The 13,195-nt window shown below is 47.6% G+C and overlaps 1 protein-coding gene across 5 annotated transcripts; it reads left to right on the top strand.

Annotated features, from left to right (window-relative positions):
* Positions 1–764: 764 nt before the first annotated feature.
* On the top strand, positions 765–3,212 carry LOC134015383 (RING finger protein 223). Of its 5 annotated transcripts, none has more exons than XM_062454870.1 (2): positions 765–1,117; positions 1,990–3,212. In XM_062454870.1, exon 2 carries the CDS (start codon positions 2,118–2,120, stop codon positions 2,769–2,771), a length of 654 nt encoding a protein of 217 aa, XP_062310854.1. In that variant the 5' UTR covers positions 765–1,117; positions 1,990–2,117; the 3' UTR covers positions 2,772–3,212. The 5 variants fall into 5 exon arrangements, with proteins under 5 accessions (XP_062310854.1, XP_062310851.1, XP_062310850.1 ...); XM_062454867.1 differs by having other exon boundaries at positions 1,842–3,212; XM_062454866.1 differs by having other exon boundaries at positions 1,839–3,212.
* Positions 3,213–13,195: the final 9,983 nt, after the last annotated feature.

Here is a 13,195-nt window from a genome sequence, read left to right as displayed (position 1 = left end):
ACAACAACACTTCAAGTCCAGGTTCTCGTTATACGAGTATCAGACAACCAGCCCACTGGAGAGAGAGTAATCTTGCATCTTAACAATAATAATGACTTGTGAGATTGTAACCGGATTCTTTATGCCATATTTATTTAATTTACTGATATTTTGTTTCATTGTATTATTTAACTAATACTACTGTACTTGTTGTCTGCTTTTTCACACTCCCTGTGACCAGGATAACTTATGCTTTGACTGAAATTTTATTTTACTATCTGACCTTCTCGTCTTATTTGTCTTCTGTCAGCTGTACCATATGAGCGGTTGTTTGTCGTATTTGCAAATAAAAAAAATAAATATCAAAAAAATAATAATGACTAGATCAGGCACGTGACTGTCATCAACACAAGATAGGTTACATCAGGAATGAATGACAAGACAGAATACATGAACAAATAAAAATAAATAGCTGATCTATTGATTTTGATTAACGTGAACACGTATGAAATCCTTCTACCTGGGACAAATACTGCATGAACATTCCTCTCAATGTTACGGTAGAGGGACATGGGGCTTGTTCTGTGAGAAGTCATGGTTCTGTGCCAGGTGGTTTAGGGTTTAGGGTATCATAACCAACTAAGGATTTTAAATTGCAGGATGACAGTGTACACTTGTTTGTAAAGCCAATGATAAAAAAAACTGGAAGATCAAAATAAACATTGACGAATACTGAATTTGTCATTTATGATGCTGCGTTGACAGCTAATCACTGTGAACTCTGTTCAGGTGTTACACTTAGGAAAGCTGCTTACTCGCTGCACCGAGGAAGTTTATACAGACAATCGGTTATCTGCCGGTGCGGACATTTGACTATAGCTTGCCTACCACGCGTATATATTTCCTCGTGTGTCCACTTGTATTCAAATGTGTGGAGCCTGGGAAAGCCAGGACAGATAGTCTGGATGTCAGACGGACAAAGAAAACAGGAGCTGGTTGAACAGTGGTCGCCATGACCTTGTACCTGGCTGGCAGCTTGCGCTCCGCGGTAGAACCAAACTTGACGCATCTTGGACCATGAGAACGCGGAAAACTTTGGGAGAGAAATAGCCTTCCGGTCGCCATCCTGACTAGAAAGGTAACTCATGCTGCTTGTTATCATGTTTTGACTCTGTGCTTTTGGGTTTGGTTTGGACATGGATATGTAAGATACGCCTAGACATTCTGCAGCTGTGTGGCGTGTTTGATTTTGACGGTTAGATTATTAGAACCAATTCCTATTGAATGAAGTCAGGCATAGCATAGGAAGAGTTTACAGCATAAATGTTACTGACGGTAAGCCTACGTACTTTCTTTCAGGTTAACAAACTTTAAAAGGCCTTTTAAAACTACAACCAGGATGCGTTAACTATCCGTATCTAGCCTACCATCTGATTGCGCATATTATAAAAATCCGTGTTTCTGGTGAGTTTATCAATATTAATTACATGCAGTTTTGCACGTGGTTGTGCCACTAACTGGCTGAGCAACCAGACAGGTTATGGGCCTTGGCTGTCATTTGCATTCTTCAGTCTCCTAACAGGGCTTCCGTGATGAGTCACTGGACCATAAACATCTCCCGAAACAGCAATTCAAACCATCTTGTTGTATCATTTTACCAGCGTAAAGTAACTTTTTGTGTGTTTGCAATCTATGGTCAGGACCTGGACCATTTGCATCATGTATTTACCTAATGCAAATGTGTACTGTTATAGTCAGAGCATGACGTCCTTAAGGCCTCCTTCACCCCTCCCCTCTTTTCTGGATGTCAGCAAAGTGAGCTGCCTCTCTTGTTTTCTCCACCCCCCCCCCACTCAAAGCAGCCCTGCATTATCCTTGGGGGGTTGTACTATCCCTGGCCCTGGACCTCCTGCAGGCTGACCAGCCCTGGGTGTGCAGCGGTCTGCCAACCTGTGATTCTCAACATCTCATCTATCTCCTCCTCCTCCTCTGGCTCCACCTGTTCCTCAGCTCCCTGGTGCTACTCCAGTCACTCCCTTCACCTTAGCCCTCCCCTGTCCATGGAACGCTGGGCCTCCAGAGGGCTGCCTCCCTCCATGTCTGCCAAAGACTGAAGAGCCTCGTCGTCCTCCACAACCATGAACCCCTACCTAGAGCCACCCCGTAGTGCCCCGCCCCCCGACCTGGATCTCTACCCGGATCCAGAACTGTGTTCCCTGCCCCCCGGGCCTGAGTGTGCCATAGACCTGGAGGCAGGCCCCGACCTGGAGTGTGCCGTCTGCTTCAGCCAGTTCAACAACGTGTTCCGCACTCCCAAGATGCTCCAGTGCCGGCACACCTTCTGTCTGGAGTGCCTGGCGCGGATGAACGTCAAGTCGTCCGAGCCCGACCGCATCCAGTGCCCTCTGTGTCGTGGCCTGACGCCCCTGCCCTCCCTGGGGCTCCCTCGCCTGGCCAACGACCGCACCGTGCTCTCTTACCTCCCGGCCGCCATGCAGCGCGTCTACAGCGTCCGCTTCAGCCGCCGCAAGGGCAAGCTCCAGGTCAAGAGGGCCTCGGAGCACCACCCCCACCTTGCGCGCCTGGGGTCCGTCAGCCAGTCCCTGGATGTGGGGCTGCCCAGCATCCCGAGCGGGGGCCCAGCCTCCAGGGAAGGGGAGCAGAGCAGTACCCTTCTCCAGCGGCTGTGCATAAGACCAGCCTGCCGGGTGGTACTCATGTCAGGGGTGGTGCTCACGATAGGGCTGCTGGTTGGCATCACCATCTTCCTTTTCATCAGTGGCCGTGTCTGAGGCCAGATGCCAGCTGGTTCTGGTTGTTCAGCTTGCCTGCCTGTTTACTGCGATGTTGGGACTGCCCTGGAGGCAAAGAAGACGACTCCTGCCTGGTTTGGGGATAGCCCTGACCCTTTGTTGTTTTCACATTACAAACCCAAGACGTTATGGCCAGTGCACCTTCATGCAAATGCAAGCAGACTGATGATGGGATATGCAAATGTTCAGATGTGTTTTCCACAATAATGCTAAGACGTACGTCGGTGACAGAGGGAACAAGGGATTCTATCAACACTTAATTTTTTTAAAGTTGTTTATTTGTTTAGATTTGAATGTTTCCACTTCCTGTTTCCACTTTAAAAAAAGAACTATTATATTGTACAGTCTTCCTTATTTTAAAAGAATTGTCTGGTTTTTATGTCATGTAGTATGAAAATTAATAAATAATATTTTTATGTATTTATCTGCGCTCTTTGTTCTGTTTTACTAGCAAAGAAGTTTGCATTTCCTGAACTTTAAATAACATTGATCTGGAATGGTGATTTGTGTCTTAATTTCAAAGTAATCAGAATTGGTGGTTTGGGGGATAAAGGATCTTTAATCTGGACATTCTGTTCCAGACTTGTAGCTGTGCTGTCTGAAAACTATCCTTGAGTGTCTGTCTATGAATCGTCCACTAGGTGGCAGTCTATCCCAGATTGCAAGTTATGGTTTTGTAACTATAAACCAAGCAGCCATGGAGTGCCTGTGTCATGGAAAATTACTACTGCTTGTGTGTATTCAGCTCAAATGGCAGGCTAATGCCACATGTTGGGACTGGTTTGAGGAAGTTCACCTCAGCTGTGTCCTGTTGTATTCCACTGGGGAAACTCCTACCAGGCCAAATATTGTTTTTTGATAACCGCAAAGATGTGTCCACTCACGTCACCCTCTTTCCTCCTTGAAGAAAACTTTCTACAAACTTCTCTTAGTCAACAGAAGAGCTGGCAACAAGGATGGGGTAGTTAACACAGGTGTGTATTGATGCACTAATATCAAAACTTTCAGAATTCAAACATTGATTTGAGCCCCACGACTATGGTTTACTTAGTGTTGCAAATAACCTAGACACATGTCAGAATGTCAAAATGCAAAAAAAAGATTTTGCATTTTGGGAAAGGTAAAGCTCAGTTTTTGGACGGTTAATTTTGCCCTTTGGGACGGTACTGGGACAGGGAGGACAAAGGTTAGTTGCGAGCCCTGGGCGTACTGTTACAACGTTACAATAATACAAGGACAACCTGGGTCTCCTGCGCAATGAAGTGTGTGTAAGAAAGAAAAAAAGACCTGTCAGATGACTGATGTCTTTATGAAGTTAGGTGTTTTTTGTGTGTCCTAAGTTTCATGTATCATTGCAGCTCTCACTTTTGACATCCTGTGTGTGTGTTTGGGGGTGTGAGAGATGTGAGTTTTGACGAAGCTTCATGATGTGAGTTACAAGCTCTTGTTTTTCCAATCTGAGTGATCTGCAACAACAATGGACTGATTATCTCTGCGGTCACATGACGAACTCTGTGATCCCACCTTTCTTCTGAGGGGTGCTGACATGCTATCCAATGAGGTGATGGGCTGGTCAGTGCAGTATGTGTCATCCCCATTTTCGACCAATGACGGGGCTTCTGGCAGCAAGTCGACTCGAGGGTCAAAGGGCAAGCTGCTGGGTGAGCGGCTCTCTGAGGGGATGCCTCAGTGTGTGTGTGTGTATGTGTATGGTAGGGCTGGTTCTCAAGGAGGAATACGTGCGTGGGCTGGCTGGGAACCTGGCAGAGGACGGCAGCTTTCAGACCTCTGATGTGAACGTTCTCTTCAGCTCCTGAACAAGAGGCTTTGTCTTCTCTACAACAACAAAATCTCAGACACAGAACTGGACCTCATTTAACACGGTGACGGGTTTGTGAGGGTTGTGTGTTTGTGTGTGTGTTTGTGCTTGTTTTGTCTTGCGGCCTGCAATCGGCGATTGAGGTCAATTCCCCATTGAAGCCTCTTTTTGCCTTTCTTCTCCTCCAACAACCTGAAACCCCACACCAAGGGCTTCTCCATTACGCCCACGCAGTGTGTGTGTGTGTGTTGTGACTGCTGCCCAAGAATATGCTGAAACTCGCCGCAGACCTTAAAGAGGAAATCAGGACCCCATCCTGGTTCTTTGTCCCCACTAACCAGCCCCCCTGCTGGGCCAGAGAGCAGGCAGGACGCTGGTGACGTCGGGCCTCCTGCCAGGCAGGAACCAGGCTGTCCCCCTCAGAGATGGCCTGGCTTCTCTGCCGGAATATCTAATCCTCAAACCATCCAATTGGATGATTCTTCATCAGGTTGTGTTCTGGCCTGATGGAAATGTTCCACCAAATGGCATTGCTTCCCAGATACAATACAAGTCATGTACTGACAACATCCTGGACTGAAGACAACATCTGTTTACATTCGTTTTGACATTTTCATTTAATGGGATTGAAGTAATAACTAACCACCACCCAGGTTCCATGGGTGCCTGGTCTGTGTGTCCATACACATGACTACATATGGGCCTAGATCTCCATGTGTCCTTAAATGGACACATGATGGTGGTATGAGGGTGTGTGTTTACAGGAGTGTGATGCCACATCGATGTAGGGGCTACATGTGAGTACCTGCCATGTCACTTCCATTCACATCCTTCCCAACAATGTTTGCATTTTAAACACAGCAACTCCCCACTGGTCACCCCCTTTTGATGCTCTTGTTTGGTTGCTAAGGTGTGGCTGGTGCACACATAGACACACACCCACACACTCACTCCCTCACACACATATTGTGTCATACATGACCTCTATCAGTAACGTCTTATCACACACATACAGTCATACTGTAGTCAAAATGACATATTTTAAAGGTGAGAGTTAGTGTTGATAACTGGCATACACTGACAGAGGATCCGGTTTAATCTGGTCTGGGGGAGTTTTGACTACCAACCTGGGGGGACTGGAAAGACATACTGTAACTAGGTAACCTGAAATGGGAAAATGTCAACTCAACCTTATTAACCCTCGTGCTGCCTTCGGGTCACATGACCCAAAGGTTCATAACGAACCATCGTTGTGTTTACCCAATTTTACCCAATACAAAAACAAATTAAAATAATTTTCTTTTAACCTTTGCAATGTGGGGGGTCTGAGACAGCCTAGCTGTTAAAAGAAAATGCTTCACTTTGTCTTTGTATGCGGTAAATCTGTCGCAATACGACGGTGGGTCACAATGACTGATGGGTCAGAATGACCCGAAGATAACACAAGGGTTAATGTGATGCAACACCGGTGTAGATAACTACTCAGACACAGAAAAGACTTGCATCCAAAATTCACACCAAAACTTTCCCCATCAACAGTGATGGAATGATTTTTGATTTGCCTTTCTTACTTTGCATGGATTCCATATATTCCCACATACTTGTTAATCTTGTCATCACCCCCCCCCCCTTCTTCCTCTCCACACGCTATTCCACTCACTCCTGCTCTCCTCTGTAAATATTATTTGCATAATGCTCTTAGTCCAGTAAACAACCTCTTTCCTCATCCTGGGTTATCCCACGCACCACTCTCCTGGTCATCCATGGGACTGCCCTTCAGAGGACTGTTTATTGTCAAAGAAGTGACTGTACTCAATTTATTATAATCAACCACCACAACCGCAGGCAAACAGGCTGACGTGGCACGACAGGGCGCCAGGGTTTTGGGGTTCACAAGGAGGTAGGAGTTCGCCCAGGATCTGACAGCGCTGGAGGGTCTGTTTGAGGGTCAGAGAGAGGTTGGAGATGAAGAATCTCTTAACACCAGTCTCGCCTGAGGTAGCTTTCAATCATGCATGTGGAGGATCAAATACTGTACACACACAAACACACACTCACCTTTAAAAATACGCAGACACTCACACCCTGACGGCATGCCAGACCGAATCTTAATGATAGCTAATTATTCCTGCATTTGCCAAAGTCAGACACTAAATTAAGAGTCAATATCCAGACCTCAGTCACGCAAGTCTGTCTCCAGACACACACACACACATACACACACACACACACACAGACACACACGCACACACAAACACCTTCAGGGGATATAAACCATCAGTTAAATGTGACCTTATGACCTGACAGACAGGGAAGTGTTCTAGAATGTTTGTCCGTTAAAAAGTTTGTTTTTGCTGGTTTATCCTGTGGTTGCTAGGGTGGCCCCCTGGTTTCTGTGTTTAAGATCAGTGATTGACAGCGGCAGTTTCACTCACTTAAGTGTCTGTTTCTCCGAAATATGTCTCTGTCAACTTGGGATGTAGTGTTAGAAGAGAGGACCAAGGGTTATCAGCATGTAGGACACAAATAGACTTCAATTCAAAGCCCGGCTGGATAAGTAAACAGATTGTCACACAAAAGAAGCAAACTTATTAATAGTGCGCGACTGAGTACACTTGGGTTCATCTATTCACAGATGCACAGAAATGTGCTCTCCGCTCTGTTTGATCAGTCCCAGTGAAACCTCTTTGTCCCGAACGTGAGAAGCAGTAGCGCTCTGTGTGCTCTTGGAGCACATGGCCTCTTCATCTGCTCTCAGCGTTTGGTCCAGGAAGACTTGTCTGAACACTAACCCCACACTCCCTGAAACCCCACTCCCTCCTTGTCGGTCCCCGCCCTGGACCCCCTCCTCACTGTGGGCCTCTGTCTACAGTTCATTTGGATCATGTGGTCACTCTGAGAGAAAATCAACAGCATTTACATTTACATTTATGCATTTAGCAGACGCTTTTATCCAAAGCGACTTCCAAGAGAGAGCTTTATAAAAGAGCATAGGTCACTGATCATAACAACAAGATAGCCCCAAACATTGCGAGCAGCCAAAACATGAAGCATACATTGTGGAAAACCAAATAAGTGCCAAAGGGAAGAACCATAAGAGCATGCAGTTAAACAAGTTACAATTGAACAACATGAAACTCCCCACAAGAGTGCAAGAGTGTACCTGTAGAAAAAACAATCAACAATAAAATATTTCACAGTGAGTACAAGAATTTGAAACCGTTACAACTAACCAACAAGAGCAACAAGTCTCTCAATACGGAGTCAAAGGGAGTCAAATGGCTGAGCGGTTAGGGAATTGGGCTGGTAATCAGAAGGTTGCTGGTTCGATTCCCGGCCGTGCCAAATGACGTTGTGTCCTTGGGCAAGGAACTTCACCCTACTTGCCTCGGGGGAATGTCCCTGTACTTACTGTAAGTCGCTCTGGATAAGAGCGTCTGCTAAATGACTAAATGTAAATTTAAAAGAACACAACTGAACAGCCTTTGAAAGAGCATTTGATTGCAGAACATTAAAAGAGGAGAGAAGATTTGTTGAGACAGAATCCGAGGAACGAACATGTCAGAGTCTTGCCTGGAGTTGCGTGCCGTGAAGGGAGACAGACAGTGAGAAGCAGATCAGGAAGCAGACCAAATAGATTCTATGCATTCCCAAGAAAACATTCCATAACTGGGTGCTGTGGTCACAGCCCAGGGAGGTGCCGAGCTGTCATGAAATTCTAGGAAGAAAGTCATATAGTTCTAACGCCTCGACAACCAGAGCACGAAGATCAAACCATATTGCAAAACACAGGTTCCCTATACCTCCCTGAGGCCTACACGTACACACACATACACACACGTACACACACACACACACACACCCTGAAACTGTCACCAGAATACCCCAGGTATATGACCTCTGCTCTGGGTCTTTCAGAGAAACACCTATTCACCTTTTGTCAGTTTCATGGGGCTTCCATAGAGTTGAGTATCACCTGGGCAACAAGGGACTGTGCGTGACGACGGAGGGGAGAAAACAATGATGGTTCAATCGAGCTCAGATTTCTTTATTCCATCTTTGTTCACAAGAAAAGACTACCCACACCTTTATACTGTTTTGTGCAAATTACAGTACAAGACGGACCTTCTGCAGGTGTTCCCTGGGATCGGCAGGGTGGAGTGTGAGGGGGCAGTTTGGGACGAGACAGGAGAGGTGAAGGGGTGTTTCTGAGTCTAAAAATAGCTTGTGAGAACCTGCAGGAGGGCGTGGCTACTTGGCGGCAGGACTGCAGGCCACACCCATTCAACTATTTAAAGGAGGAAGGAATCCAACAGTTTACAGACAACCAGGTTATCTAAACGATCAAGATAGAGAGATGGACAGATAGACAGATAGATAGGAGAGAGTTTTATCCAAGCAGAAGAAACCGAGAGATCCAGATTGAAACATCTAGTTCCAGGAAGAAGCTTTGACGCCTGTGAGCAACAAGAGGACAAACACTGGAAGAACTCAAAGAGAAGAACCAGGCAAGTTGTTCCAGGAGAGACCAGAAAGGAGACCAGCAGACGTTATGTGCTCTTCCACCTCCGAGAGTCCGTCTTGTGTTGGGAGCCACCCCCTGACGGCCCCCGCAGCCCTCTGCCTCCCCAGGACCGCTCACCCCCCACCCCCCCGCCAACGCGGCCGTCGCTCCCTCAGGGTCCTCTACCCTCCCCTGGTGAGACGCCCCCTCCCCAGGGAGGAACCAGACTCCGCTCTCCGCTGGCTCGTCCTCCTCTCCGCCCTCCTCTTCCTGCAGATCTACACCGAGGAGACTGCCTGTGGGCCTCTGGAGCTCCATACCGGACCCCCTCTGTCCCACCAACCCCAGCCCCAGGAGGGAGAGGGTTGCGTGGGCACGGCCGGGGCCTGGGGTGGGTCGAGCATGGAAAAGCCCTGGAGGCTGCTACGGGTGCAGACAACAGACCAACTGGAGTGTGTGGTGGCGTGACTGACTGCTTAGCCTTCATGGTGCACACAACTAAAGACCCTGTCAGCCGGTAACCGCAGCAACACCAAGCTGACAGGAAAGCTGAAACACACAGAGACGGGTTCTGATTGGTTCAGAGTCGTGCGTGAGCCAGACAGAGACGGGTTCTGATTGGTTGAGAGCTGTGCGGGAGCCAGATGTTCCCAGTCTAAGGTAACCCGATCCCCCTCTCTCCGTCAGCCAATCAGCTCTGCATGTTTGCGGCTGTCGGCTCAGGAGCAGAAAGGGAAGATAAGGAGGGGGAGGGAGACAGAAAGAGAGAGCTATCCGCCAGTGACTCACATGCGTCAGAGGCATCCCTCTCTTCCGCCCACGAAGAAAAAGAAAACACAAGCGCACCGTTGCCGGGTAGCTCGGTGTGTGAGCACTCGTCTGGACCTCTAGCACTGTGTGTGTGTGTCTGGCTGAGGCTGCCTCAGAAACTCCGTTGCGTGTGCGTATGAGCACGCGTGGACTCAGAAACACTGTGACGCTGATGAAGCCGCTGATGAAGCCTTGCTGGTCAGAGCTGTTGTGTTTCACTCGGCTGGTCAGTGGGGAGATGGGGCCCCTCTCTTATCACACATGACTGTTATTCCACACACACACTAAAGACACGTCTGACTCGTAGAGACCCATGATAGAAATGTGTACTTTTTGTGGTGGGAAATGTTTCTGTGTTGTGTGTCTGCTAATCTTGATTAAATCATCATAATTTGCCGTCTTATTTCTGATGTGATTTATTTTCTGATGTCATTATCTTAATGTCTCGATTGACTTCACGCAAACACACACACACACACACACACTCTCTCAGGTTTGTTTTGCTATCCAAGTGAGGATTGATAATTCACTCCCATTCAAAACCATGTTATCCCTGATCCTAACCTTAACCCTTAATGTGATTCCAACCCTAACACTAATACTAACCCTAACTCTAAACCCACCAAAACCTCTTAACTCTTGTGTTATCTTTGGGTCAATGTGACTCTTCAGTCATTGTGACCCCCCCATGTGTTGCGACAACTTTACCTCATACAAAAACAAAGTGAAGCATTTTCTTTTAACGGTCGGGCTGTCTCACACCCCCCACAGTGTAAAGGTTAAACAAAAATGCTTTTTATTTGTTTTTGTATTGGGTAAAGTTGTCGCAGCACAAGGGTTAAATATAGCATTTGAAGTTGTGGGCCCCAAGAATATCTCTCCACGAGGTGAATTATATCTCAGTTCACTACTTAATCTGTTATTATTACATTTAGTCATTTAGCAGACGCTCTTATCCAGAGCGACTTAAAGTAAGTACAGGGACATTCCCCCGACGCAAGTAGGGTGAAGTGCCTTGCCCAAGGACACAACGTCATTTAACACGGCCGGGAATCGAACCAGCGACCTTCTGATTATTAGCCAGTTTCTGTAACCGCTCAGCCACCTGACTCCGATTATTAGATCAGAAGTCTCCACAAAGATAGTTTACCAAGATCACACGAAAACACACACACTTCCACACACAAAGAACTCGCTCTCCAACCTTCTCAGGCAGACACGGGAGAACAAGTTTACAGAGAAGCAGGAATGCAGAGAGGTGTTTCCCATGTCCCCTCACTCTGTTGAGAAAGGTATTTCTGAAGGTGTGTTTCATCCACTGTCTCTGTCACATCAGTGTGAACACCTGCTTCTCACACTGACACTGTGTCACACAGACACACACAACCGACCCAAGTAAACCAGAGAATGCCTAAAAGTTCCTGGCATTCACAATGCTACTTCTTTTAACTGTGAAACTTTGTCACACATTTGATGACACGATTCTTTATCAGACTCTCTGCTTGTGTCACGTTGTACGTCACCATGTCCTTGTGCGTCTACAATAGAGAGTCTGTGTGTGTGTCTGTGTGTGTGTGGGTTTGTCAGCCTCAGAGCAGGTGTTTGGTCCTGCACTCTCGGCCACCTCATCCCTCACACAGTCACGTATTTAAACATCAGCTGTATTTGCATCTCCATAGTGACAGACTCCCCTGACAAAGGATCACCGCCTCTCGACATTAAACGCAGCCCGATCAAAATAGGGAGCTATCAATCAACCGTGGCAGCAAAGAGGTCTGCGTCACCCTGGTGTTGGGTTCCCAAGGCCAAAGTCTTTCAGCTTCAGGATGACATACCACAGGTAATGTACCTCTGGTATGACTCTGGAGTACCTGTGTGGTATGTGCGCACATAAATCATCTTTTTCAGCTTCCTTTAAAGGAAACAGCATCAGGGCGTCATTCCTGTGAGTGTCTCTACTCAGCGATACTCTCGACTGATCTCTCTATTGTTCTCAGAAGGTCACAAGCGAAATCCCAGCCAGAGGTCAAGTTCAAGCAAACTATAAATAACCATGATACCTAGAAAAAGCACAGGCTAAGTATGGCCACCTCTGTGATGTCAATCACTCAAAAGCCCTGTCAAAGCCGCCTTTCACAACAAACACCTCACAAACAGTAGTTTTTCATGCCGCCCCTTTGTTTTGAAATCGGTGACCCCTCAAGCCAGATTAAGTGACAGAACTCTGACCCTGATCCTTTCATGTGGGATTATGGTAGACACAGAACCCGTCTGCTTGTGAATGGAGCTGTGAGGGCTCTACAATGGTGTCTGAATGTGAGTGAGGATCCTATGACAACAGCTCTGTGAGAGTTCCAGTCATCTCTGGACTCATTTGCCATGATGACGTAAACTGGAAGAGTAGACATGCTACTCATAATCCTAACAGATTTATACTTTCCCCTGTGTGTGTTGTATTTGGCCAGCTCAGCCATGGCCTGGACGCTAAACGGAGTGGTGGGGGGGGAGGGGGAGGGGGAGGGGGGGGTACTGCAGCAGGGGACTGGACACTGCAGAGCTGCACGTACTGTGGTCACTTCAGAGAGGCACAGGGCCACACCCCCTCATCAACACATACACTTATTATCTCACAACAATGACCCACATTCACACATCATAACCTCCACCGCACCCCCCTACACACACACACACACACACCATTCTGCGCCTCTGCTCCCCCCTCAGGCTTCCTGGCAGAGAGGGGATTGGTCCTGCCCGTAAAAGCCTCCCTGTTGACACTGGCTACAAGGGTCAATGAAACCAGGGGCTGGACTGACACACACACACATCACATCCTCTCAGACGGACTGCCACTAATAGCCCAGAGAAACTTCCCACCAGTGGTTCATCTGTGAACCTGGAACTGGGTTTAGGATGGAGTTACAACTCACTCAGACTGACAGGGAGGCTGTGAGAGGAGCCAACCAAACATGGGAACCCAAGATGGAGGCTGGCGGGCCTTCACACCGTTCCAGAACACTGAACACAAGCCGGGAGGGGAGGGGAGGGGAGAGAGGGAGAGAGGGAGAGAGGGAGAGAGGGAGAGAGGGAGAGAGGGAGAGAGGGAGAGAGGGAGAGAGGGTGGGGGACGCAGTTGGCAGTGGTGGCGTTTTCCCATATTTAGGCAACACTGTACAGAAGAGGCCTTAACCTGCCTCTCTCTAACACTCGGTGATAAATGTACAGTTGACATTCTCACGTCCGGGTGTGTGTTGCGAGTTTCTGCCAACC

This window comes from Osmerus eperlanus, chromosome 28 (assembly GCF_963692335.1).
Source record: "Osmerus eperlanus chromosome 28, fOsmEpe2.1, whole genome shotgun sequence".
Lineage (NCBI taxonomy): Eukaryota > Metazoa > Chordata > Actinopteri > Osmeriformes > Osmeridae > Osmerus > Osmerus eperlanus.
The sequence above is the reverse complement of the archived record's forward strand: the minus strand, read 5'-3'. Positions and strand labels throughout refer to the sequence as shown.